General features: G+C 41.2%; 1 protein-coding gene across 1 annotated transcript in view; it reads left to right on the forward strand.

Annotated features, from left to right (window-relative positions):
* PDE10A (phosphodiesterase 10A) overlaps nucleotides 1-27505 on the forward strand; it is a 369406-nt gene continuing 341901 nt past the window's right edge. Inside the window, exon 1 of the mRNA XM_061471384.1 lies at nucleotides 1-489. Within this exon, the coding sequence (XP_061327368.1) occupies nucleotides 399-489 (91 nt within the window). The 5' untranslated portion in view covers nucleotides 1-398. The remainder of the gene's footprint in view (nucleotides 490-27505) is intronic.

A 27505-nucleotide genomic window follows, 5' to 3' on the forward strand; every position in this document is an offset into this window, starting at 1 on the left:
CTTTCTCCCTCTTCCCCCCCCCCCCCCCAATAAAAAAAAAAAACACGCACCACCCGCTAACATTCGGAAAAACAACAGAGAACTATTGCCTCTCTTTAATTTTCACTCACACACTCAGATGAATGAGCAAGTAAGGGAGAGACCTCAACAGCCCCTTTAGACGTGGGGCTGAATTGATGGGATTGTGATTTGTAGGATTTCTCCACTTAGTCCCTGCCTCCTACTTGCTCTTCAGCCACTCCAAAGTCTCTTCCCCTCTCTTTAAGCAGCGATTTCTTTCACTCTCTCTCTCTCCCTTCCTGTGTCTCTCTCCCTCACACTCTCCCTCTCCCTCCACATACACTCATCTCCCCGGAGAGAGAGAGAGAAGAGAAACTGAACTCCCAAACACCGACCAGATGTCGAAGAAACGCAAAGCCCTGGAGGGTGGCGGAGCCCGGCTCCCCCCCGAGGACCCCAGAGCCTGCTTTGGGGCCGGCGAGGAGCAAGGTAGGGCGGCGGAGGCCTGCAGGTGGCCGGGCGGTTGGTTGGCAGCTGGGAGCCCACTGCAGGGGCACGTCAGCCTGGCAGCCTCCTGTAGCCCACCAACACTGGGGTGGCTTTGTCAGTTAGGCCAGGCTGCATTCACCACCGGGCTCAAACTGCAGGGCTGTGCCCACTGCATTGACACTGAACTTCTGAGAGGGGAAGGGTTAAGGGGGGCAAGGGATGTGGGATGATGGCTGAGGCAGTCCAGGCTCCCTTCCCCTCTACAGTTTGTCCCTAGCATGGGCATAGCCACGGTGCCTCGCTGATTTGTAGCTTGTGTGCAAATCTGTTTGCAGGGTGATCCTAGCTGGGGCAGCAAATGAGCTATAGGTACCTAAATATACATTGTGGTTTTGCGTGGGTCCAGTTTCCTTCAGCAAGCCCCCGTCCCTTGTATGATTTTCGTTGCGTCATGCTGAGGTTTCAAACGCTGCACTTGCAGTGCGCTTTGCATCCAGCTAAAGTTGGTTTTTCCTCAGCCTTGGTGCTTTGCTGTAATTTTCAAACTCCAAGTATTTGTGGTGAAAGCTACTCTGTACTTTTTGACAAGATAATATCAATGTAGCAGCCGAGTGGTGTAAAATCAGCAATGCACACAAGTGTGAAGGAGTTCTGCAGCCAGATTTCTTGTTGTTAAGCCATCCCAGTGGGTTCCCTTCCTTTGTGTGTGTTTTGACTAAGTGGGCCCAGATGAACCAGGCTGAGCTACAGGGCTCTGGGCTTGTGGCTGTAATGCAGAGAGGAGAGAAAAATGCGGTTTTGATTTAGAGCAGTGTTTCAGGCTGTTTCAAATGGCTCTGGAGGCTATGGTGGGAGATGGTGGGGGTGAGGTGGGTTTGGATGACAATGTGAATATGTCTCTGTGTGTGCTTGAACTCACAAGTGTGGTGCTTTTGCCTGGGCAGGTGTACACAGAGCAGAGAGGGATGGAATGAGTGTGATCTCCAGCACGGTGTCTGTGACCCTTTATGTGAAGGATCATAATGTCACGAGTCGCCCAGATCATGAAATTCACTCACCACCATGGATGTTTTTGCTTTTTGCAAGGATATGTCTCCAGCACAGTGGCTGGTGTGCTCTACTGGTTTCATGAGAAAGGAGCACTGGTAGTGATTCACCATTTCTCTCAAAAGATATGGTTTAGGGTTTATGTGATTGTTGGTTGTAAATTGCTTGGCTTTCCCACAAGAAAATAAGGTCCACATTCATATTTTCTTTTAATTTCTTTGCTTAAGACCAATCTTGACATGGGAGGGACATTTTCAGACCCTGTGAATGACTTTATTTGCATGACAGCATTCAGTGTTTTTGCAGTGTGGAATTTTGCTGTTACTAACCTGGAAAATCTTACCTATTTGTCAGCCATAAAGAAGGTTAAACACAGAAAGGGCATTCAGCAGAGACCTGGAAGTTGGCTATGGATTACATGTAATTTTAATTTAAATGTATGCCAACAGTGGGTGTAGGAGCACCTTACACATTATTGTGATGCAGTGATGTGTGCCTGGTTTTAATATTTGAGAATGCCTTTTATTTTATTTTATTTTATTTTATTTACTCCACAATAGTATTCTCTTTAACACTTCTGGTTATGTAACAAGAAACAGAAGACAAAAATACAACTTTAAAACGAGACTGGTTTTCCTTTATTTCAGTGTGTACGAAAAAAGGGAAATTGAAAGAGAAAAAATACTTAATAAAGCATTGATGTGTATTTAAAGAGAGTAAATAAGGTATCATTTCCCTGGTAAGGGGACACAAGGCATTTTGTAAATCAAACTGATTGAAAGGCTGTGCTTGCACCTAGGTAATCCAGGCTCGTGTCATCTTTGCCACACTAAATTATGAAATTAAATTATGACTGTAGTTTTATTTCTGAACTCAAATTTATTTCTGTGAACTTCTGTTTATTTTCTCCCTCCGATTTTACAGGAAGGAATGTTGCTTGTTAATTACATTGGCTGTGCCTACGTAACTGTAGAAACCATTAAGAGTGTGCAATGTATCACAATGTTGTAGGGAATGTATTTTGTGTGAAATGGTGGATGGGAAGCTTTCTTAAAGCATGAGATGTACAGGTAATTTTTTTGGATTAATGTGAAGTATTTCCCTTTGAAGCACTGCTCTTACAGCAGGTTTACTACCTCTGTGGAGAAGGCATACTAGTTTGCAGGGAGACTGCAATATTTGCCCAGAAGTATGGAAAAGCCATGTAACTCCTGGGGTTTAGTGTTAAAATGCGTGTGCATTGGGAGCAGGGAGGCGGGGAAGGGGAAATGGGCATTCGCAAACCAAGGGAAGAAAAATAGAGAGCTCAGATTTCTGGAGGCTGCCAAATCCTGTATTCCTGCAGAAGCCGAATGCAGAAGCCCTGCTGTCCTCGGCTAACGAGGTGACTTCTCTCGGTGACAGAAGTGCGAGTGCATGAAAGCCTGGATCTAGGACTGCCATCTTAAATCTCTGTGTCACCTGAACAGTGGAGGGTATATGTTGGTTACAGATGAATCTCAGACCATTCTGAGGGTCCACACTACTGTTTTTAAGTCTTAAGAGAGTGCAGATTAATTCTTAACTGCTCCAGACTGTGCTGGATATATGGCCAACTGAAGTGTGCGCTTGCGGAGTTTCATTCAGCTCTTGTTTATCCTCACTTGGCAAAGCTGTGGGTGGACAGACAGTATGTAGGCCATGATACAGATTTTTCAGACTTCTCTGATGTGGTTTTGTTTTTATTCTCCTTCAAAGTATTTTATGAAGGACTCTCTAATCCATACTTTAACCTTGCCTTTTATTATGGGGTCTGATGCTGTGCGTTTGAAGCCTCACTGGTGTAGAAAGGAGGGATGAGAGTACTCAGCATCTCCGATCTTCTCAACAGAGAGAACCTGAACCTGTCAAACTCATGGCACTTCACTACTTCACTTTACTGAAAGGGGAGCTCCTAAGGCTCGTTCCCATGATCTGTGGAGACATAGTGGCGTTTCCAGTGAGAATTCAGTTTCTTTCCTGAGCCTCTCAGAGGTGCCCCTTTCTTTCCATTGACTGTGCATGGGGCCTGGGATAACTACACTGGTTTATTTGTACCAGGCACAGTGGCAGGAACTCCAGCAAAGCTGATAATTAGATATGGCAGCTCAGTGTCATAGCCAGCATGGAGAAGGTGGGATTTGTCTGTTGAAATGCAGCTCTGTGCACTCCCTTGATAAGCAGGAAGCAGAACATTTCTAGGGAGCAATTCATCTCTTCCTGAAGTGGAAGTCTACATTTAGTCAGCAGAATCAGATCTGAGAAGTGGTGTTTCTGCCAATTATAAATATAAAGGTAGTCCAAACATCTAGCATGGATATAGACAGCTGTATTTCAGCAGATGACTCCTGCCTTTTGACCAGATCTTTCAGGCTTCAATACAAGTCAAATGACAGAGACATTTTTCAGCTGCATTTGAAGCAGAGGTCTTCCCTTCTGGTGATAACCCTTTTCCTCAAAATTGTATCTCCCCCCCCCCCCCCAAAATCCAAAAATCAAGAAGGATCCTGTTTTCTGTGAATCGCTGTTTTATATGAATGTGTTGAAAGTAATGTGGAAGATGTGAAAATGGAGAGTGTTGGTTTAAAAACAACCAAATAAAATGTGGACACTTCCCAAGACCGATTCAACATGAATTTGTGCCTAAATTATTTGGTAATGCTGCACACAATTATCCAGCAGTTCCTGGATATAATGTAATGCAGGATTTTGGAAATTTTCTTGCAGGGACTTTTGAGCATGATGGCTTCAGGGAGGGAAGAACCTCTAAATTCTGATTGGGAGGCTCTCTCTTGATTTTGCTTGCATATGAAAATAAATGTATTTCTTCTTCCATCTGTGGTCCAGTGGTTCAGAGTGCTGCATGGTCTCCATTGTCCGAAATATGAGTGGTAGTTGAGATTTTTCTGTGCTTTACAAAATTGGTCTCTCAGTTGAATTCCTGCCTGCCCAAGAGTAACTTGTAAGATATGATTACTTCATTTGAGTTCAGTAGGACTGGCCATGTGTGCATAATCATGTGCAAATGGAAGCGTCTGCCAGATTTTGAGGGTCTTAGTTATTACTAACCAAAGACTTCTTGAGGGTCACTTCTATGTAAAGGATACTTCCCTAGGAATACTAGTGGGAGCATTTTATACTAAACTATCCTCTCTGACTAATACTAGATGATTTGCATGTGTGCTTAGCATTCACATTTGTCTTGAACTTTGGTATTAAGTTACTGATTGTTATTAAATCTTTATTTGGGATAATCGGACACAGGAAACCAAGTTCTGTCCTGTTATTCAAGGCTTATATTGATGTATGGAAATCAGAATTGAGCCCTACTTCAGAATTACAGTTTCTCCCCATACTCTGTCTTCCTCAGTACAATAAAAATTACGGATTTTACTCCATTTGTTATTTTATCATGCAAGTCAATGCTGGGATTCCTTCAAACTCCACACACTGTTGTTGATCTTCATGTTTCTCTGACACAGGTGGAAAAGCAAAGCAGTTCTTCCCTTGTGTGTGTGGTTTGAGGCTCCAGTTTCTCTCATACTTACTTTCCTCTACCCTCTATGCCCTGGCCATTCTTTTCTTTCCACTTAGCTTCTGATCGCTGAAGCAAAGAAGCGCTCTGCCTCTGGGTCCTGCTCTGGAAGATCTGGCCGCTCAGAGTTAAGGTGTTTAGTGACAGAGGCTTATGCATCAGTGAGGGCATGGGAAAGAGAAGGGAATTACTGTACAACCTGGGTTTTGTGCCAATACTGTAACAGCACAGAAAAAAAGAGATCTTTTCAACTCTGTCCAGAGTTAAAAGTTTGTGTCACTGAAAAAGAAATGCAGCAGCAGCTTTTTAAGGGCTTTGTTAATGGAAAATAAACCATTCTTTCCAAAGCTGATTAGCTCAGTGGTTGCTGGTAGTTTCCTGTGTTAGGTTTTGATTTTTGATATCTTTCTCCCAAGTCTGTCAAGGATCTGCTTTCCAAATGCTGTGGATGGGGTCTAACTTTTGGTTTCAGTGACTCAAATTCAGCATGCTGAAAAAGAAGGTAGTTTTACCAACATGCTGCAGCATATGTGAAGCTGCAAACTGAGATGCTAGAAAGATGCAAAACAAGGGAGAATTCAAAATGTTTGGGAAGATAGTGTGGGGACAAGGTATATATGCTATGAAATAGCATTGTAAGCACTCCCTGGAAAATATATCTTCCTTGAGTGTTTTTGCTGACTTGCTTTCCCGTGCACTGTCTCGTAAACAGCGTTGAGGAGCTTTCCTGTTCCCATTTGTTTTGGAAATGTATTTTTGCATGTGTCTAGGTGTAAGTATGAGCCTTGTTTGAAATAAAATACAAAGATTAATGCTTGTGCATTTTGCTGAGTTGGTGTTTTGATGTAGAAGAGGACTTTCCTGTCAGACAATTCAGTAGAGCTTGGTCTTGAGATGCTAGCAAGATGTGAGGTCACTATCTGCATTATAAGGGAAAAAAGCTATCCCAAATGATGTCACAAGGCAGAGCCATAGGGAAATGGGTGATATTTTAAGTTCTTTACGTAGAGGCTTTGGTTAGAAAGTGTGACTTGGGGGAATTACTGATTTGCCTTACAAATAAATTTATCCAAACACTTACAAAAACACAGATGACTTTTATGACTTTTTAATGATTTGTGGGCACTTAGATGTTCCAGCTGTGCTGGTCATGTAGCATGTAAGGTAATGATATAAACACATAGTGAGTCAGGAATTGAAATTTAAGCAAAAAGCAGGAGAGAAGTTTCCTGAGTAAGTTTTAAAAATGGGACTCTGAAATAACCAGCCTTTGCAGGAAGAGTATCTCTTGAAGCTTTGTGATAATTATTTGAAACTCTTCTTTGGGCTCCATGAAGTTGTAGGGTAGTTACCATGATGATGGTATTGTGTTGCTAATATGCAAAACCAGAGACTCTAACCATCTCTAATGAAGCACTTGTTTATTAATGAAGTCACTTTGTATTTTCACCCTGTGGCCTTTTAAGTTTTTGTACTATTTGGGCGTAATCCTGTTTTTGAGTTACTAGTGATAATACAGAAACCTTGGCAACTCGCTGAGCAACAGTTGTAGCTTTATGCTGGAGGAGGAGAAGAGGGACACTGTCTGGGTTTGATGGGCTAGAATACAGTTGGTTTGTGTATTTATCACTTCAGTCACAGTGTGATGGCTAATCATGTTGATATTTAGGGTGTGCCCACGCGTTGGGCAGTTGAGCTTGTGTTCTTAAGCTTGTTCCTAGTATGTCTGCTAACATGTGGAATAAGCAGCTGTATTTCATGTGTCAAGCTGTATTAAAGCCATCCACACTGAGTTTTAGCTGAGTACCGCATCTCAGCTGAGGGGCAGCTGGAAATTGATTCTTACATTGTTTTTCAGTTAGTGTTGGGCCCAGACATAATATGAGAAAATTAAAAATGAAAACCAGTACATATAGATCAGAAGCAAAGGAGTCATACTTGACAGTTGCATGAAATAATTGTAAGAAATGAGAGAGGAAACATAGATTCTCCTCAGATTGTAGTTGGAAACCACTAATAGATATCTAGCCTTCAAGGGAAGAAGCCTTCACTTTAGAGCCAAAGGTAGAAAAATGACAGAGCGAAGATGTCAAGGCACCTGGAGAAGGCAACCTCTGCATGAGCATAAGTTAAATGTCGGGACACATCTTCAAGAATATCCCTTCTTCATAATCATTTTAATGCAATTGTCTTAATCTTTATATAGCTGTTAAGTTAGCATAAAAAATATCCATGCAAGATAAGCAAATTGACTGTTCTGTTTGTGATCAGTTCAGCTTTCTAGACCCTGCACATGGAAAATCTGATTTATTTTTCACTTTTAGTCTTTATTCACCTGCATTATTTTTTTGTCATTATATTTCCTTTTACATGACTACAGCTGAGATGGGCTTATGCTGTCTATAATTATTACTCAGGCTTTGCTGATCTGCTCTGTGTATTGTTAATCACTTTCTAATTTTATGTTTTGTAACTAAGGATCACAAATGAGTAAGATCAGATGGTAGGGCTCTGTTTTAACTGCCCATGCAAGTTCTCCAGCTGTCTTTGGAAAAAAATTAAACAGGTTCCAGATAGCTTAAACTTTGTGTGACCTTGCCAGAAGTGGGACTAGGCACTCACACATCGAGGCTGTCAAGAAACAATTAAGTAGCCTTCCTCCTGCTTTTCAGCTGATTTTTGCCATCTATACAAGACTGCAGGAGTGCTTCTAGTGTCTTTCAATGCCAAACCAAAATCAGACTCACAGAGTGGCATCATGGCTTGTCTGGGCAGTGGTAACTAACAGGTGAACGTGCCTGCAGGGCATGGAGATTGTCCTCAGTTGCATGTGGGGACCTGAGGGCAAGGCTTTCTCCTCTGCTGCTGTTCCTTAAGGGTAAGAAAGGCTTGGCTGCTTCTGAAGGTCAGTACCTTCTTGGAAACGCCAGAAATGTCACACAGACCAATTTTTGCATTGGTTAACTCAAGGGCCTTTCTTTCAGTGTTTTGGGGATGTTGGTAGATATTTTGTTCTCTTTACACTGTGTGAAGAACTGCAGTGTTTTCATGCAGTGGAACTTCTGATTCCAGGCAACAGTGCTGTGGCCCATGTAGGGTTTTGAGGCAAATCATGTGGATTGCATTGAGTTCTGGTCATGGTGAATGAAAGAGGCTAATTAAGATCCATATACTTTTTCTGCATATGATCCTATCTGAACATTGGTTGTTACTATATCACTTGTCCTTTGACTTGAGTAGCCTGTTAGCTTCAAAATACATATGCTTACCTTTGCATGCGGAAATCTGAAAATACTTGGGATTTCAGTACCCTATGTGAAAAAGACACAGTGAGATTTAGTCGGGGAGTTGAAGGTGCACAAGATGGAAGCATTTGGCTAGACGACAGGGCTATGGTTGGCACAACAACAGTAGCAGCAGATTTGAAATGATACGTATACAACTGTATGCAACACTTTGATTGGGTTTTGAAGGGCCAAAGCATCTAGATAATCCTTCCTCTACAGCTTTGCAGCTAATAATGCAAGCAGCTTCTGGTGTGCAGCTTCTTACAAGGTGCTTTTGGCGGATGCCATTCATTCTGCAACTGCAAGCTGGGCCTTAGGTGCTCCAATGTTTTATCTTTTTTTTGTTAGGACTATGCTTTCTTGCCTTCTCCCTGTATCACTTCCAGGTAAAAGGATAGTAATTAGGAATAGGCTGTGCCTCACTGGTTTTTAAAGGTAGAAGATGTGTGACAATTCACCTTTTTCTTTTTTTTTAAGTCATTGGAGAATTATAACAGTCACTTTTAGCTGGGAAACTGCAGAATAAGCACCACTAATCTTAAAGCGTTATGTATTTTTAATTTGGGATTATAATAGATTGTGAAGGAAAGAGGAAGAAAAAAAAAAGTAAGGCTTAATATGAAAGAATATTTAATTTTATTCAGGAAACATTTTGGCAAAAATCCCCTGGATCTGCACAGAACCTACAGATTTAAGATGTCTTTGCACAGCCAGAGGCTGAGATCATGGCTGTCTAACTACAGTTGGATATTTTCATATCTGCCAAGTTTAGCCTTAAATAAATAGATGAAAAAAGGTCATGTTTCATGCTTTGTTCAAAGTCTTGAAATGGTTCTTATTTAATATTCTAGGGGATAGTGACCTCCCTTTGAAGATACTGTCCTCCTGCTAAAAATCATGCCTGGGACCAGGAAAGTAGCTGTTTAACTGAAGCTATGAAATGTCTGAAGGTACTTTCTGGAATCCCTTAAAATGACCCTGGTTCAAGAAATATGCCCTGCTTACTGCCAGGAGTGCAGTAAAGTCAATCACTGGAAATCTATTAGTTGTGGGCAATTGCAAGTGCGTTACCCAACATTAACCCACAAAAAGGAAAATTAGCACAGTTAAGAGTAGTTCTTGCCAGAGAAAGAGGAACAAATAGGAGCAGAAGCTGAGTGGGAAGCTTCTAGCAGCAGGAGGGGGGACTGTAAAGATCATTTGCTCAGACGTGCTTTTTAGTTTCTCCCCCACCCCAACTCCCCAGGTATTTTTCTCTCTCATTTTTTTTTTAAAGACACCGATGCAGGTATACCTAATAGCCACTATCAGATCTGTAATAAGGATCAACTAGCCAGGAGGCAGCTTTCAAGGACCACTGTGATCAAGAGTAATGTTTTTACAATGAGGTCATGTCCAAAGGCAGCATCAGCTGATGGTAAGCTTGTACTTGAGCACTGAATTTCATAGTCTTGCTTAGTCCCTGCTCCAAAGAGCCCACAATGTAGTAAATCTGGCACACATAGGGCTGTATTTTAAAAATTGCCCATTTTATGGTTTTGGTTTTTTTTTTTGTTTTCTTGAAGTAATTGAACTCTTCCTTCTTTACCTCCTTCTATTTACTCATTTCTTCTCTCACTACTCCAGCAAGCCAGTTTTGTGCAAGGTGTTTTTCTTTACCTCACAGTATTACTATCAAGTCCTGTGTAGACAACCATGAGAAGGAAATCAACAGAGGGGAAGCAGCAGATAGGGCAGAGAATGTTTTCTGGTAGGCTTGCAAAGAGAGAATGAAGGAGGGGCAAGGAAGTTCTGTCTGCTTACTCCTACCTTCTCTTTTATATACAGTTTTCTGGCACTATTTTCCTTTTCCTCAGAAATGCCCATCTCTGTGATAGTCAGGTGCATCTGTACTCTGCAATAACATTGCTGCCATTCAAATGGCAGGATGGAATGGAACACGTAGGTGAGAGAAAAACACCCAATGTCAAACAAATGTAAGCAGGATTTGGTCAGAATGTTTTGCTTCAAGACTTCTAAGCCACAAAGCTTAGAAAAAAATTTCTCGCCTTGTTGTGCCATGCTCATAGTCATGGCAAACCACGTAGTGCCTTACGTGGCATTTTGTGACCTTCAAAGCAATGACCTCTGTTTCCAAACACGTACAGTCTGCAAGTGTGCAGGCTTGACATGACTCAGCTTGAATGACACCAGTTAGTTTATGCAAATTAAACTGTGAAATAGGTCATGGTTCATTCTGGTCAGGTGGTCCTTTGCACTAGGTTGCCATTTGAGAGTTACTCTTCTTTACTGAGTTTGATATCCCTTCCTCTGCTACTGAAACAAAAGTATTTTTGACGGTAATGGTATTAAACATACAGAGATTCTTGTTTGGTCATCCTTTCTTTTCTCTGTTTGAAAATACTCTTATTTAAAAGAAACTAAATGTGCTCAGTATTTTATTCTGCAGTGAAATATCTCTGTCTTCCCCCAAAAAGAAGATGAAAGAAAAGGTCATTCACTCATTAAAATGCTTGCTGAGGGAATTGAGACACCTTTTGCTTGCTGTGAGGGAGTATTGTGTTAGGATGGTTGGGATTTTTTGTTTATCTTTTATCACCCACTAAATCTAATGGAAAGGAAACAAAATCCACCTGCTGATCATGGAGAGTGATTTACTGGTGTTTTTCTGATTTGGTTTTGGTGGTGTTTGTTGTTTAATTTTTTTGGTTGCCATGCAGGAGAATTTATAAAAGGTAATGTGGCTGGGTAGGTGTTACTGAGAGCATACTACTATGGCTATAGTAGTACAAGTTTATTACAGAGGGGTTTTTTTGACAGGTGGAGCTTTTTGCCATTGGTTTCTTGGAACACAAGTTGAATTTGATTAATAAATATTTTTATATAGATTTTTTGAGGATGGTAATCTAGGAAAAGCTTCCAAACAGGGAATGCTGTGACTTCATTTTACAGCTCCCTTCACTGGATTTTGGTGTTTTATGTTGGATTCTTCCCTTTTAGTTTTTTGTTCTAAAATGATCCTCCAAATTCTCTTGCAGGACACTGTCTGCTTTCTTCCTCTCTGATTGTTTATGCTTAATTTAGAAAACCTAAATAAGTGCTATGATAATGCGTAAGCGAATGATTTTCCTTGACCATTTTCTTCCATCCTCCAGATGTCTCTGGAGTACCAAATGGTACAGCAAGTTCATTTTGAAATGAGTGCTGGGCTGGACTGTATAAAGTCCATAACTACTTGGATGTCAGTTGGAGGAAAAATCATGTCAGGTCATCGTTGGAAACTGCTGGCACAGATCTGCTTCTCAGTAACTTTTAGTTCTCTTAACCTTTCTCATTTTATTAGAAAATAACAAAAGACATTGAGTAACTCCTTACCTACCTTATGTCCTTGCATAAAAGGGAATGCCATGCTGGTGCTGTTAGAAGGGCTGTTGAACTGTGCTGCTGTAACTGAGGGTTACTAGAGATGGAATGTCTGAAGCATGATGTCTGTAAAGCTCCAGAAGTTATTACTAAAGTCCTGCATAAGTTTTTAATATTTGTAATGTTATGCCTACACAATATTAGTACCAGGTTAGGCTTGGGAGGGTGGGGGGTACAGGTGGTGTTTTGGGGTTGTTTTTTTGTTGTTGTTGTTGGGTGTTGGGTTTTTTTTGTTTGTTGGTGTGATTGTGAGAGAATATCTGCATTTACCAATTTCCTAGTCACTGAAGAGCATGAAGACAGCAAGGCAATGTTGAACAAACCCAAATGTCTCTTTATGCTGCCAACACGTTGTTGTATTTGTACCCATCTTTGTTCATTTTGCTCTCTTCTGCTTTTTCATCCTGATAAACACTCTTCTCTTTCCTTGTCCTCTTCCTTCTACCTTCCTCTGCTCAGAACTTGCTTTCTTAGAGCGTGAATTATCACTGTCTTCTCAAATCTGGGACTTGGTGAGGACTGGGGTTTGGGACTGAAGAAGAAACAGGGGTGAGATTTGGTGTCATCTCCATTTCATTCTACAAACAAAATCCTGCTGTTTCTTATACCAGTTTGTTTTATTTGGGCTTTTGTATTTTAAAATAACTCAAGGAGTTTGTTAGGTAGCAAAAGATGAGAAGCACCTACTCCAAAAAAGCTAGCTGAATTATCCAGGTGGAAGAGATGATAGTAAGCGTTCAAAGATGTACAGAAAGAATGGAGGAAATGGTTACGAAAGTGGAGTGATATCTGTATGTGTGTGTGTGTGTGTAGTAATATTAAAAATAATTTGCTGTACTTTGTAAGTCTGAAACTTCTCTGTGGAAAAGCTGCTTTTGCCCTTTTTTCTCTTACCCCAGAATCCTCAGCCTGACTATTGGTATCGGTTAGCTGCATGCCAGAACTTCTTAACCTTCCAGAAGAGATACTTTTAGCTGCAGGAATATGTAGAATATTGCTTGTTTGTTTGTTTTTTCTCTTTTACTAGGCTGGTAGAATTCACCACCTTAAATTGATTTAAATTGGTTATTTTAGATAATACATTGATAATGAGCTTTTTTTTTCCCCCTCAAATCTAAGTTATTAAATGCAGTACTTTGAATTTGGGCATAGTTAGGAATAGATTTTTATTTCTAGAATTCTGTGCCATGTCAGCAAGGACAACATTGATCTGGTACCTGACATTAAAACACATTCTTGCATAGGGAAAATTGTTAGAGGTATTGCACTAAAATTGTACAATTGGGCTCTGCTTAACTACTCTAGAGCAACAGATTGATGCTGCTTGGGAAAGGGAAATGGGGATGAATATTCATCTGCTGTTCTCACCCTTGCTTGAGCTGATGAGGAGCCTACTATGAATATTCCTGATGTAATGTTTAAGGTGATTGAATTGAATCTGGCATGAGACTTAAACAGTTATTGGAAGAAATCCTTCTTGAATACAGATTTTTTTTTTTTTTAAATGTTTGCTGAATGTATTTTTCTGTAATAAACATTTACAGCATTCAAGTGCCTTCCGTTGTCTTTTCGTGGAAGTTTCACATTTCAGACATTTACATGTGTTGTGAGAGTCCTTTCACCACAGGAGGCAAATTACCCTGATTATTGTGAGTGGGCTTCTTTAGGAGCTGCAGGCAGGCTTCTTCTATATTTTGACAGTTCTACCTTCACATTAGTCTAGGGGTCAATTACTGTGTGAAAGCTTGGCTTTCAAATTTTCCCAAACTTGCTTTTTCTCATCTGAGGGTTTTTTTATTTTACTGCCTCCAATAGTGGGTCATTTATCTTATGGTAGCTTGAACACATGTCTTATGTCAAGGTTACTGACTTCTGCTTCTTCTCTAAGCAGCAGGCAGTTAGTATAAACAAACAACCCCTTACCCTTGGAAAATCCTTTGGACCTCCTTGGGTGGAAGGAGAGGGATTTAAGAAGGGAATAAGATTGTTTGTTTTTAAATAAAATGGACATGTGGGACGTTCCAGTCAACAGGAGATGTATCTCCCAGCACTAGATTCTGCTGAAGGAATACTGGAACTGATTAAAGCCCTGAGCAGTGATTGCTTTAAGAGAAGAGACTGCCTGTATTAATTTTGTTCCCTTCATGTTTTCATATGTATGCAGGGATCAAAGGGGTAGCTTCTGTCAGCTGTTCATGGCAAGACACCACTGGGAAAGAGAAGACTAGATGCATCTCATCTTAGGTTATTTAGGTCTTACATCCTAAGAAGATACCAAAGACAGCCTGAGAAATGTTATGTGGTGTTCCCTGGCAGGCTTACTCAACAGCCATGGGCTATGTAGGAGGGTTGGCTTCCATTGTGTTCCAACAAAAAGAAAGCTGGGAGCAAAGTTTTTTGCAAATTTGTAAAAGGCAAATGTTTTCCCTGCTTCTTGCTGACATTATGGCCAACTTGCCTGCAATTTTTAGGTTGAAGCCAAAGAGCACATTCTCTCAGCAGCCTTCACAAGTAACCTCTCCACCTGTAGCAGCCTGCTTGGAGTTCCATTCTGGCCTTTTGTGTTGAGATGTACACAATCTGTCAGTGAAAACTTTTGTGACATTGCCAGTTATGAAGTGGCAGGACACGAATAGGGTTATCAGCCAGTGTCCAACCATCTTTCATTTGCTGATAGCTTTCTATGCTGAAGCTCCTCCTCAAGATCTCTTTCCTGTCAGGCTTATGCGCAATTCAAAGTGAACGTTTATTACAACAGAGTAGTAAAAAAAGTCCCAATTAGAGGGGCTTCAACTAGACTATCATGGAATGCTACTTCTTTAATTTGCTGCTAACAGTCCTTATAGGATTTTTTTTCACTAATAGTTTTGGTAGTCCTTGTTACTTGCACAAGTTTTTGCTTTCAGTTTAGTTCCTACTAGGGCACAGACACAAGCTACAGTTAGGTGAGAGGTGCTGTGTGGTGTGAAATATGAAAGAAGCTTGATAGGGAAGAAATGGGATCTCCAGTTTCATTGAGCTAAGGTGGTCACAGAGCAGACAGGTTTCTCCATCCCAGAAACTGCTCATGCCACTGCATGTAGCTCTTGCTATATGTACAAAAGGCAGTCAGGTCTAGGGGCTTTGCTTTTAGCAAAGCCTGACATGGAGAGCTCTCTTACACTTCTGAGATTCTTGTGTGCCAAAAGCCTCCCTGTTTGTACAGTGATGTCTAAAGGCTGCTTGCTAGTCCTGCTGGAAATACATGGTTCCCAGACTTCTGAACGACAGTTTCTCCAGTGGGTTATTTTTCTTTCACTCATTAATAAAATGACTTAGTTGCCTGCAGAGATCCCCAGCTGTGGGTCTGTTAACCATTCATTTTCTGAAAAAAGGAGAAGATGCCATTCCCAGATGTTTTTGGGACCCTGTAGCCTTTGCTGTAAGTCACAGCCCTGGTAGGTGCCAGTATCCCAAGTGCTCTACAAACAGAACTCATTTAAGTGTCTTCTAAGAGTCTGCAGCTCAAAGCAGAAAATCTGATAATAAAGTGAACATTTAGATAAAGCTATATTCTGGATATATCTAAGTCTTTCTTAAAGTGCATTCCAATGTAACTGTCTTGAGAAGCAAACAACAAAATAGCCACTATGAGTTGGTTCCGTTTTTAGGAGTGGATGTGGGTTTGGTCCACTCTGTGTGAAGCAGAAACTCTGTGGTTTAATGCTGAATTTGGAGACTTTTCAGTATGTGGGATGCTGAGGTTTATGTTCTGGTTCCATCTTCAGGGAGGAGTTTGCACCAGTTCTTCAGGACTGGCATAAGCTCCCTTGTAGCAGTATCACCGTGAGTGGTACTGAGGAATGTCTGGAGCAAAGGGTAGACATGAACTCCTGCTCTGCATCTGGGGAGAGAAAGAGAAGTGGTTTAAAGTGACATTTAACTGGCAGAGGTCTTTCATAAAGTTTAAACACTTCTGTGAGTAATAGCAACCTTCTGCCCTGGTTGGGGGGATATTGTTAACGTTCCCTGAAATGCCAGAAGTACTTAAGCCTTGCTTTTGGTCCTTCTCCTTGCAAGTGCAGCATGCTGCTTTCAACAACACTTTTGAGATCCCTAACAACAAAGCAGTTTGTCTTCTTTTTTTCCGCATTTTGGCTGGCCTGCCTTTTACGCACTGAAACCACAGGCCTTGCATCTCTTTTAGACCCCTCTGTCCTGAGACTGCATTTTAAGGGGTTTGGCCCAAACATTAGAATTGTCCCTCCTTCATTTTTTACCTGTGAAGTGAAAGTAGAGTCAGGTGAGGTTTCGAAGCATAGGTCTTTTACTAGATTACAAAAAAAATATTCTTTCTTTGTACCCATTTGCCCAAACACCGGTCAGTCAAAGAATAGTGAAGTGTGAAGTTATTACCCAAGAGAGAAACCTGTGGTGCTCACTGATCTCAGTGGCTAGTTTGTGGTATGCTGTGTGTTGCAGAACACCTCTTGGCCTTGGCTGTGCTGGGTACAACACTGGACTGCTTCAGACCTGACTGCTGGAAAGAGCAGCAATATAGATCCTCCTGTGGGGCATATGGCAGTGTGAAAGAAGAAGATCTGGGGTGGAAAACAAATCAGTGTTAGGTAGGGAGAAGCAAAAACAATGGTCTATTTGCGAGGAGGGTATCGCCAGCAAGGCTGACCGGGGCATCTGCGGCAGAGATGGGGCATATTTGACTGGCTTGAGTTGGGAGATCAAAGAGTGACAGCTGCTTCCCATGTTTTTCTAATGCAGGAGAAGGTATGAAGCATGTCTGTGTTCGTGTGGGAGAGCAACAGAGCTCGGAGGATTGATTACGTGCTTAATATGTGAGCGCAGTGTTTGTGTGCAAGCATGCAAAGGCAGGAGTGTTTGTGTGAAAGGGCGTGTGTATGAGAGAGCTTGTCTAGCTGGTGTATGCCCATATACAAGGGAGATTCTCAAGCTGATGTTGTAGTAAGAGAGAACCTGAATATATTGCGTAGGTTGGGAAGTTTTGCTGTGATTTTTGTAATTTTTTTTGTTAAGGCTGATGTCACTTGCCTCACTGCAGAACTATAAATGGTGCAAAACATGTATTTCCCCATTGAAATGTTTTTTCCTGCAAATATTGTAAGTTCTTGAAACCTCATTATTTTTAATAAAGCATTCTGCCATAGGACATGAATTTTTTTCTTCTGATATTTTGAAGTACAATGAAGTACAATGAAGCCAAGTTTTGCAGTACATACCTAAGTCATAGCACATAGAAGGCACTTAATATGTGGACCATTACAGTATAAGGGGTAATGGGTTAAAACTTAAACAGGGGAAGTTTAGATTGGATATAAGAAGGAAATTCTTTCCTGTTAGGGTGGTGAGGCACTGGAATAGGTTGCCCAGGGAGGTTGTGAATGCTCCATCCCTGGTTCAAGACCAAGTTGGACGAGGCCTTGGGTGATATGGTTTAGTGTGAGGTGCCCCTGCCCATGGCAGGGGAGTTGGAACCTGATGATCTTAAGGTCCTTTCCAACCCTAACTATTCTATGATTCTATGTTATAGCCAAGGGCTGTGACTTAATTTACCTAAAAAGTATTGTAATCATGTTGAAATGCACTTCCTGAACTCTTACTGAGTTTTATGTGCTGTGGGATTTTATTTTGTTTGATTGTTATTTTTTTTGATGTTTATTTTGTTATTTTTTTTTTTTACATTAAGAAAGCAGTCAAATCTGTGCATTTATGGGGCATGATGGAGAAGAATCTGATATTGCTGACAATCTGTCAAGAAATTTTAGTTCTATCCAGAATTTTCCAGTCATGTTATAAAGTATAGACGTACATAGTAGTATTTCGTTTATCTAAATTACTGAACCAATACATAAAGGATTTGACCAAAACTGCTATCCTTAAAAATTACTGGGGAGAAAGATCAGGATTGTACCAAAGCTTAGGACTGCCTCACAGCTGTGCTGTTCAGCCAGAATACTTTAGAAGAGAAAAACGAAATATGTCGAATTTGGACAAAATCTGTTTGATGTTATCCTATTTTGTTGTATTCTGTTTTGTGTGTTTTATCCTCCTTTTCAAACCTGCTGTGCTCTTTCTGCTCATTCATGGTCAACGCACTGAACTCATTCTGGGGAACCTTCTACACAGTCCCTAAATTCCTCTAGGTATAACACAACCTGTTCTTCAGACATTTTTCTGTTGATCTTTTTTCTTTTATTTTTTTTCTTACAACAGGGCAACCTTTGAATTTTCTCCTCTACAATCAGAGCTCACTGCAACAAAGAAAAATTCTATGAAAAATTAAAACTCCATCCTAGCAGTAAGAATCTAGCTGCAGACATTAGTCTAGGAGCAGTTGGGAGTAGGAAACTGAGCATTTTTTAAGGACGGCCTCACTTTGGCTCTCAGCGTACTGAACACATTGTAAACTTTTTTATTCTAATAGATATAAAAATAGTGTGCCAAGAACAGCCAGAGAGAGAGGTGTTGAGCATGAAGGTAGGCTATTCTTTTTAACTTATTAGATAGTCTGACACATAAGGGTAATGTGTTCTGCTGCAGTCCCAGTGCTCCCCCGTGAGCTTTACCCTGCAAAGCAGGGAAAACCGTTCTGTGGGAAACTGCCAGGTTGGAGTTGGGTGCTATGGACAAGTCACCTGAGGGGGTCCATAACTTCCACTCTGTGCTGCAGGAGTGCCCTTGCATGCTGCCAGGAGCAGTCAGCTACTGGAAAAACTATTGTAGTTGGAAAGGTAGGAGTAAAGGACTCAACTATTCAGGTCCGAAAGAATTGATGCTGGACAGCTGGTGTAAGTAAACCCTGCTGTCTCAAGTGGTCTTGGACCGCTTCTTATCCCAAAGAACAGGCAAGCAGTTCTTATGGAGAAATAGAATTAGAAGGGCAGCTCTTGATACCTGTCAGCAGGGGATTGATTTATTCTCTGGAGCAGAATGATTGCTTCTATCTGGTTTGAGTAAATGTTCTCATTGTGCACGTTTAGTACTTTTGATTGATACTAAACTCTTGATGACCTTGGTGCAAGTACAAGGGGGAGAAACTTGTTGAGTTGCTTTATGGTGGTGGGGGAGGTAAGAGGGAATTGGGAAAAAGAAAAGGTTCATCAAAGAAACAATCACTGTGTTTGGTGCTATTGCATGGCAGTGGTGCTACAAGATGCATCTGTCCTAAAAATTACGTATTTACTAAAACACTTCTGCCTTTTGTTCTGCCTTATCACATACTTGGATTGGGAGCAAAACAGCCCTAGGTATGAGTGCTTGGTATTGCCAGTTTGTTGAGGCATTCAGCATTTGTTGTACCATTTTGTTACAAGTCTACCACAAGGTCCCAGTGAAGGTTCAATCTCCAGAATCCTATTTTAAAAAGAGGTGGGACACATTCTGCTGCCTTCCTTCTCATTTCTTCCTCTAAACATTAACCACTACTTTCTCCCTGTCCCTCTGGTACCCATTTTATCTTCATGTTAACAGAGGCATAGCATCTAACTTCTTGACAGAATGTGCAGGTGATCAGAGTTAGCCATTATAGAGGGGATGGGGGTGTTTTGGGTGTGTTCCCAAACCCAACCTGATTATAGAAGTGCTGTCTGGTATTTTAAGTCACCACAGAAAGTAACCAATCCCACATGCGCAAAAAGCATTCCTATATTAGTTGGGAGCATGTGAATTCAATGGTAGCTGTTGTGGCATAATATCTGTTCTAATTGATGAAGACTGAAGGGAGCACTGAGATTATAAAAAGTTTCAAAATTATTTTGGTCTTCCATTTATAACTAGGAAGCTTTCAAAACTCACTTGCTATTGGCAGTCTCTCTGATAGCAGTTGGATTCTTCCTGCCTCCCCAGACTCAAAAGGTGCAATCTCCAAAGCACAATGGAAGTAATTTTTTCTTGTATTTTGGTGGGTGCTGAAATTCATCTGTGCAGGTGGTGGGGTTTGTTTAAATTATTGATTTATTCAGTGCACTTTGAATCAGACCCTTCCTGCTTGTTTTAAAATGTTTGGGAAGGAATATGTGTTGCAGAAACAGTTATTTAAATGTTGAAGGGTGGGAGTGACTGAAACATGCACTGCAACTTTTGCCAATTGTCTTGAAAAAACCTTGGAATATCTAATGCAGTATTAAGTTGTTCCACAGTACACATCCTGTTCCTTTTATAGCTTGTTTATAAACACTTCAGCACTATTTCATAATTCACAGAATTTATATGATCATACATGCACTGTTGCTACAACCGTTCTTTAGGGTTTTGGATTGCACTAGGGTCTGTTAATCTGAAGAGCTGCTTTGTCAGATGATGCCTGAGTCACTTGCTTGTTTTGTTACATGTTCTAACCTGGGCTTCACCTTCCATGGAAGCTCAGCTGGATCCCACTGGCTGAGCTGAGCAACCTCCAGCTTGCTTGTGTGAAAAACTTGCGTTGATGCTAAATCAAATTTTTTACCTATGGTTTTTGACATGATTCAGCCCCCAAGATTTAAAGCAACTGAAACCCATGTGAAGTTGGTATGATGGTGTTTCCATGTATGTGTGTGGATTTGTAGTGTGTACTTGTTGTGTACTGCAAAACTTCTTAGGATGTGAGAGGCATCAAAGAGCTGTTCTCATTTTCTTCTTTTAGTGTAAAGTTGTTTTGATCCTTAATTGCTAAGTTATTCTGTGTCCATCCATGTTATTGGAAAGTCAGGTATAACTGATGGAGGAAAAACTCATTTTTTGTCTTTTTTTTTTTTTTTTTTTCAGTTGTCTCATCACTAGTATGGCTATTTTTAGGTTATTTTGTACCTTTTTGTCATTTCCTCTTGCTTACAATCTCTCTGGCTGTGTTTAGTTACTGTGATGTGATTAGTGGTGCAGGGCCTGAGAGACTTAAGTGATACCTCATTTGAGTGTGTAGTGTTTTGTGTTAGAGGATTGATTCCTTGTAGGGTCTGACTTGTCTCCTTTCACTTATCAGGCAGTATGCAGGTTTCTGTTCTCTAAGCTTTTAGGAGTAAGCGTTTTTAAAATCAGACATCAAAATATTTTCTCCCAGTTACTCTGGGGTTCTCTGCTGTGGCATTGGCCCCCTTCATGGTATGTGAAGATATGCTGAAGTTCTGGTGTAGATCTGAATTCTGCAAAGTTTGGGTGGGAGGGTCGGACTTGGTCTGAAGTCACCAGAGCTTCAATTGATAATAATACACAGTTGTACTTCATGCAGATTGGTTTTGGCCCTGACTTTGAAAATCTTGTGGCTCTTTTTTTTTTTCTTTTACCTATAAATACTTATTTTAAAACATTTAAGAGGAAAGCTGAGGTCATAGAATCATAGATTGGTTAGAAGGGACCTTAGGTTAGAATAGGTTTCAATAGATTGGAAGCGGCCTTAAAGATCATCTCGTTCCAGCACCCCTGCCATGGGCATGGACACCTTCCACTAGACCAGGTTGCTTTGAGTTAACTCCTCTTAACTAAAATGAAACAAAAAGAAAACCAAGCCAGCAACCAAAAACAAGCAAACAACCCCTCTCCGACAGCAACAAAAAACCAACAACATAAACCCCGTCAAATTTAAAACCTTAACTGAGAGTTAAATCCTCATAGCACAAAGTACTGTTTTACATTCTGAAATGCCTCCCTAGATTGAAGCTGGTCTTTCTGTCTGTGTGTTTTTGATAAATGGGCTATTTACTTAGCTATTGCTCAATAGTGTTACCTATTTTTCATATGTCTGGTAAATGAGGTTCTCCATCACTTTTATGTTCCAAAGCTTGGTAAAACAAATGTTTTCACTTTCAAATTGAACCAGTTCTTTTTGTCACAATCAGGAATATTAAAATTCACTGAAGTAAAACAAGGATGACTTGGATTTTGAGTTCCTAACTGGAGAGTAGGTACTGGAATCTTGTCGGGGTTTAACCATTAGAAGTTATAAGGAAGTCCTAAACTGAATTTTCTGTTAATCTATGAGATTATGTTGGAAAAAATGTTGAATACCCAAGCCAGACAAAAGGCAGTTTCATCTGCACCTTCTCTCTCTTCTTTTTTCATAATTATGGCTAACTGATTTTTTTTTTTTTACTTTTTTTCTGTTGGGAGGGGAAAGGGGGCTTCTTGTAGAAGAACATAATACATGATGATTTTACTGCAGTTACAATGAATCAATTAGAGCCGTCAAAACTTCAGTCATGCAAAATAGGATGGCATTTCAGGGTAAGACACAAAATGTAATAAAGCATCAGAGCTGTCAGCACAAAGTACTAGAAACAATACAGGAAAAGATACGTTTTTCCCAGAATGTAAGGTTAAAGTTGATTGCCTGAACAGACTTGAGGATATTTGTAAGACTACAACTCATGCAAAATTCTACGAGCCTGCCCCTGCAGTTTTTGATCCGGCCTTGTTATAGGAAAAGCTTGGTCAAACGTCTTTTAAAACCAGATATCCTACTGTCCTATGCAGATTCTCACATAGGAAACAATATTTCGTAGTTCCCAGTTTTAATGAAAAAAAATCTGATGGTGTGAATTGTCAGTATAGAAATCTTAATGCTCAAATAAAACCCAGACTCTGAAATCTTTTTGCTCATACGGTGTGATTTCCTATTTTACAATTAGCCAACAGAATACCTCTGAAGTAAACACTAATACTGAGAATAAACATGTGTGCATTGGTCTCTGTAAATTGTAGAAGAATAAAGTTTTCATATTTGCATAACTGAAACCTTAAAAGTTCCAACAGTGGCTCTGAAACAGCAAATGTAAAATCTTGGATTTGGTGGTTTTGTCATACACTTCTATGGGATCGGCTTTTGTCCTTGATCAGTGTAGTCTGTATTTGAATCTAGTAAAATCTTAACTGCTTGTTAAGTTTTGATTCAGATTGTCATTGTCCCAGAAGCTTACAGCGAAGATACGACATGCAGTTTCTAAGCGATGGCCAAGTCCCAGCAGGGCATGAGTACTTGTCTTTGAGTACATTCCTCTGCTGTGGCAGGGAAGTAGTTTCAGAGAGAGGCTGGTTTCTGAACTACCAGATAGGTTGCCTTGAGATGTAGCGCTTGGCTTGAGATCATTTCTCATGTGGACGTATGTTTGTCAGTTGTCTCTCTGTCCTTCCACTCCCCTCTGCTTTTGCTCAGGGATGTGCAGACTGACTTCCCAGCAGGCAGGGCTGGTAGGAGGACCCAGGAGAGACTTTGTCAACAGCTCTGTGAAACTGGGATCATCTTTTCAGAATGTTTTTGCTCCCATCCTGGTGTGCGCAACAAACCCCATCCTTGTTTATGCTGCCAAACAAAGCATACACAGCAGAAGTTACTTGCTGCTTCTGTTCTTCATATCCCCTCCAATCACAGTTTTCCATGGTCGTGCTCTAATTTTGGGTCATTCTTTGTGGCCAGGGTGTTTCCTCTCCTGCATTCGATGTACCCAACAGCTGGATGCTGGATATTTAGTTAACAAAAGAGGAGCTGGCTTTGGGAAAGTCACTGGAACATGGAGAAGGGAACTTTTTAGTATGTGTAGGAAAAGTGCCATTTCCCTTAGGAAAAAGTTAGGCTGACTTTATTAGACATGTAACCAATACAGTTCTATACACATTAGGTGAGAACTTTAATTGTTTAGTAAAAAATATTATTCTTTTTATGGTGTTTCTTTTAAATGAATCTAACAGGTTTTACAGTGAGGATAGTATTCTGCAGAAATGTTTAGCACATGGGCCTTTCCCTGTAAGCACTGTCGTGCTTCCTTCAAAATATTCTTCAGCCTTTCCATGATAAATATCTTCTTTCTCCCCCTGGGTTTGTTCTGGCAAAACTGAAGTCTGTATAAATTTTTACTTTTTTAATAAGGTTAATAGCTAATTCAGGAGTGTTGGCGGGCTGTTGGATGAGGAGCATCATGCTGGCTGCTTATGGCTTGGATCAGTGTACTGTTCACTGGGTAAAAACTGGCTGGCCCAAAGAGTGGTGCTGAATGGAGTTAAAATCTAGCTGGTGCCCAGTCACAAGTGGTGTTCCCCATGGCTCAGTATTGGGACCAATTCTGTTTAATGCCCTTATTAATGATCTGGACAAGGGGATTGAGTGTACCCTCTGTAAGTTTGCAGGTGACACTTAGCTGGGCAGGAGTGTTCATCTGCTTGAGGGTAGGAAGGCTCTGCAGATGGATCGGGACAGGTTGGATCGATGGGCTGTCACCAATTGTATGAGCTATGTCAAGGCTTGGTGCCAGCTCCTGCACTTGGGTCAAGCCTGTCCAACGCTACAGGCTTGGGGAAGATTGGCTGGAGGCACAAGTGAGACCTGAGAGAAGGTTGTAGTGAGCTGGCAGTTGGTCTCTTCTCCCAAGTAACAAGTAAAAGGACAGGAGGAAATGGCCTCAAGTTGCACCAGGGGAGGTTTAGACTGGATATTAGGAGAAATTTCTTCACTGAAATGGCAGTCAAGCATCGGAACAGGCTGCCCAAGGAAGTGGTGGAGTCACCATCCCTGGAGGTATTTAAAAGACATGTAGGTGTTGCACTTGGTGACTTGGTTTAATGGTGGAATTGGCAATGCTAGGGTAATAGTTGGGCTTGATAATCTTAGAGGTATTTTCCAATCTAAACGATTCTATGATCTATGTTCTTTTATGTCCTGCAGTAAGGTCTTTGGAAAAGAGGAGTGCTGGACAAAGCTGAACGCAGGTCTTGTAGAACCTGACTGCAGTTACCTGTCTGATTATAAAAGTGACTTCACTCTGTCACTTTGATCATTAATTCGAACCTAAATTTTCATCGTATGTTGTGAAATAACACAGATGTGCCCATACACATGCTGTTGGCCATGCTGTTGGCCATGATGTTTTGCTGTTTCCCCATAAACATTTACAGGAGTGCATTTTGTCAAATAAGCAACTTGTTTTGCTGAAAAGAAGGCTGAACTGAGGTAATTTATCCTGCAAAGGAATAATTTATGTCTTATTATGCTATCTAGAATCATAGAATCATAAAATAGTTAGGGTTGGAAAGGACCTTACGATCATCTAGTTCCAAACAGGGACACCTCACACTAAATCGTATCACCCAAGGCCTCGTCCAACCTGGCCTTGAACACTGCCAGGGATGGAGCATTCACAGCTTCCCTGGGCAACCCATTCCAGTGCCTCACCACCCTAACAGGAAAGAATTTCCTCCTTATATCCAATCTAAACTTCCCCTGTTTAAGTTTGAACCCATTACACCTTGTCCTATCACTACAGTCCCTAATGAAGAGTCCCTCCCCAGCATCCCTATAGGCTGCCTTCAGATACTGGAAGGCTGCTATGAGGTCTCCACGCAGCCTTCTCTTCTCCAGGCTCAACAGCCCCAACTTTCTCAGCCTATCTTCATATGGGAGGTGCTCCAGTCCCCTGATCATCCTCGTGGCCCTCCTCTGGACTTGTTCCAACAGTTCCATGTCCTTTGCATGTTGAGGACACCAGAACTGCACACAATACTCCAGGTGAGGTCTCACGAGAGCAGAGTAGAGGGTCAGGATCACCTCCTTGGACCTGCTGGTCACGCTCCTTTTGATGCAGCCCAGAATACGGTTGGCTTTCTGGGCTGCGAATGCACACTGCCGGCCCATGTTCATTTTCTCATCGACCAGCACCCCCAAGTCCTTCTCCGCAGGGCTGCTCTGAATCTCTTCTCTGCCCAACCTGTAGCTGTGCCTGGGATAGCCCTGACCCAGGTGTAGGACCTTGCACTTGGCATAGTTAAACTTCATGAGGTTGGCATCAGCCCACCTCACAAGTGTGTCAAGGTACCTCTGGATGGCATTCCTTCCCTCCAGTGTACCAACTGAACCACACAGCTTGGTGTCATCGGCAAACTTGTCCATGTCATGTCCATGTCAGCGATGAAGATGTTGAACAAGACCGGTCCCAACACCGATCCCTGAGGGACACCACTCGTTACTGGTCTCCAGCCGGACATTGAGCCATTGACCACAACTCTTTGTGTGCAGCCATCCAGCCAGTTCTTTATCCACCAAGTGGTCCACCTATCAAATTTAGAGACAAAGATGTTGTGTGGGACAGTGTTGAACACTTTACACAAGTCCAGGTAGATGACATCAACTGCTCTACCCCTGCTTTTTTTTTTCTGCTTAGGGTGAACGTAAAAATCAATCATAAGGTGGAGCATGTAGGCGCATCCTTTGAGAAAGCCATATATGAAGCGAAACCTTCGGGTTGCTAATGTGAAAAACATGATTGATAATGTAACTTTTAACAAGTATTTGACCTTGCATGTAGGTGTTCTTGTTGGTTTCTATAAGTTGTAGACTTTTGTGTAGACCAAATTCTAAGTTATTCTCAGTTTTAATTTTAGGTGTCATATGAAGGTCTTGTCCACCTTCTCCCACAGTTAAGAGACTGGCTATTAAGTGGTTCATACCCTGAAAGGGTAATATATGTACAAGGCAAGAACTTTATTGTTTTGGGTCACAAGTCACTAATGGTGATTCTTATGTGTTCTGATTTACAGATGTCGTTACTTTAAGAAATCTAATTGTAGCTGGTCAGCTGAGGTTGCCTTTGTATTCCGTGGAGAATATATTCAGCGAGACGCAGGCACCACTAGATGGTGATTCATCTAATCTATTTTAGACACCTATTTTAAGACAAGATGAATCACCCAGTGAAGGGGTCTTTCTCATAGAATTGCAGAAAAATTCAGACTAGGAGGGCCTCCTCAAAGTCACTGATCTGTTTCTCTAATCAGGGTTAATTTCCATGTTAGATTAGATTGTTGAGGGCATATCCAGATGAGTTTTGAAAATGTTCAAGGAGTTTATAGCCTCTCTGGGCACCTTTTTAAGCCTCTTGGTACTTCGATTAATTTTTTCCTTATGTCTAATCAGAAATTTCTGCATCACAATTCCTGACTATTTTCTCTTGCTCTTTTGCTGTGTGCTTTTGAAAAGACTCATGCCACGTTCTCTACAACTCACCTTTAGCTACTTGAATTCAGCAGTGGGCTTTTAGCTTTCTCTTAGGTTAGCCTTCAAGCTAACCTAACGCAATTCCTTTAGCCTCTCCTTGTATATGTCATAGTATCTCCAGCTGCTTAAGTGCCAGTCAGTTAATGCTGCTGGCTATGAAGGAAGCCTATGGTGTCTAGACTTAATGCTAAAGTTAAGTCACATAAATACCACCCATAAAGCTGATTTGTATGACTAGATTAAATATTAAATTTAGATATGCTGTTATGCTTGTAATATTAACCCTTGGAATCCTGCCTGCTTATTCCATGCTTGGAGCTTGGATGTACCAGGTGGATGTATTCTCAATAATATGTCTGCTTGAACTGAGTACCACAGGGGTCTATGTGGGAGCACGGGGGATGCAGTGGAGGGCTTGCTCTTACTTTGCAGATGATGCAGAGCTGGGAGGACCAGTCCAAATGCTTGAGGGCAGAGCTACAGTGGGTGGATGGGCCAGCAGGAGCTTTATGAAATTCTGCAAGGACATATACCAAGTAATCCTGTGTTGGAACAGTACAGACCTAATGATTTTGTCCTTCATGCAGTCCAAAACCACTTATGAGTACAGTGTTTCTGCATTCTGTGCTTTTCTATTAAACAAAAATACCACTGGGCTAAATTCAGCTCTGCAGTTACTCTGATCTCAGACATATCTCTGCAATCTTGTTGATTCAGCTTTAGTGGGGTTAGAAAAAG

Source organism: Pezoporus flaviventris, unplaced genomic scaffold (assembly GCF_033815535.1).
Source record: "Pezoporus flaviventris isolate CSIRO_AGI_PZ_B2104156 unplaced genomic scaffold, CSIRO_AGI_Pfla_v1 ptg000066l, whole genome shotgun sequence".
Classification (NCBI taxonomy): Eukaryota; Metazoa; Chordata; class Aves; order Psittaciformes; family Psittacidae; genus Pezoporus; species Pezoporus flaviventris.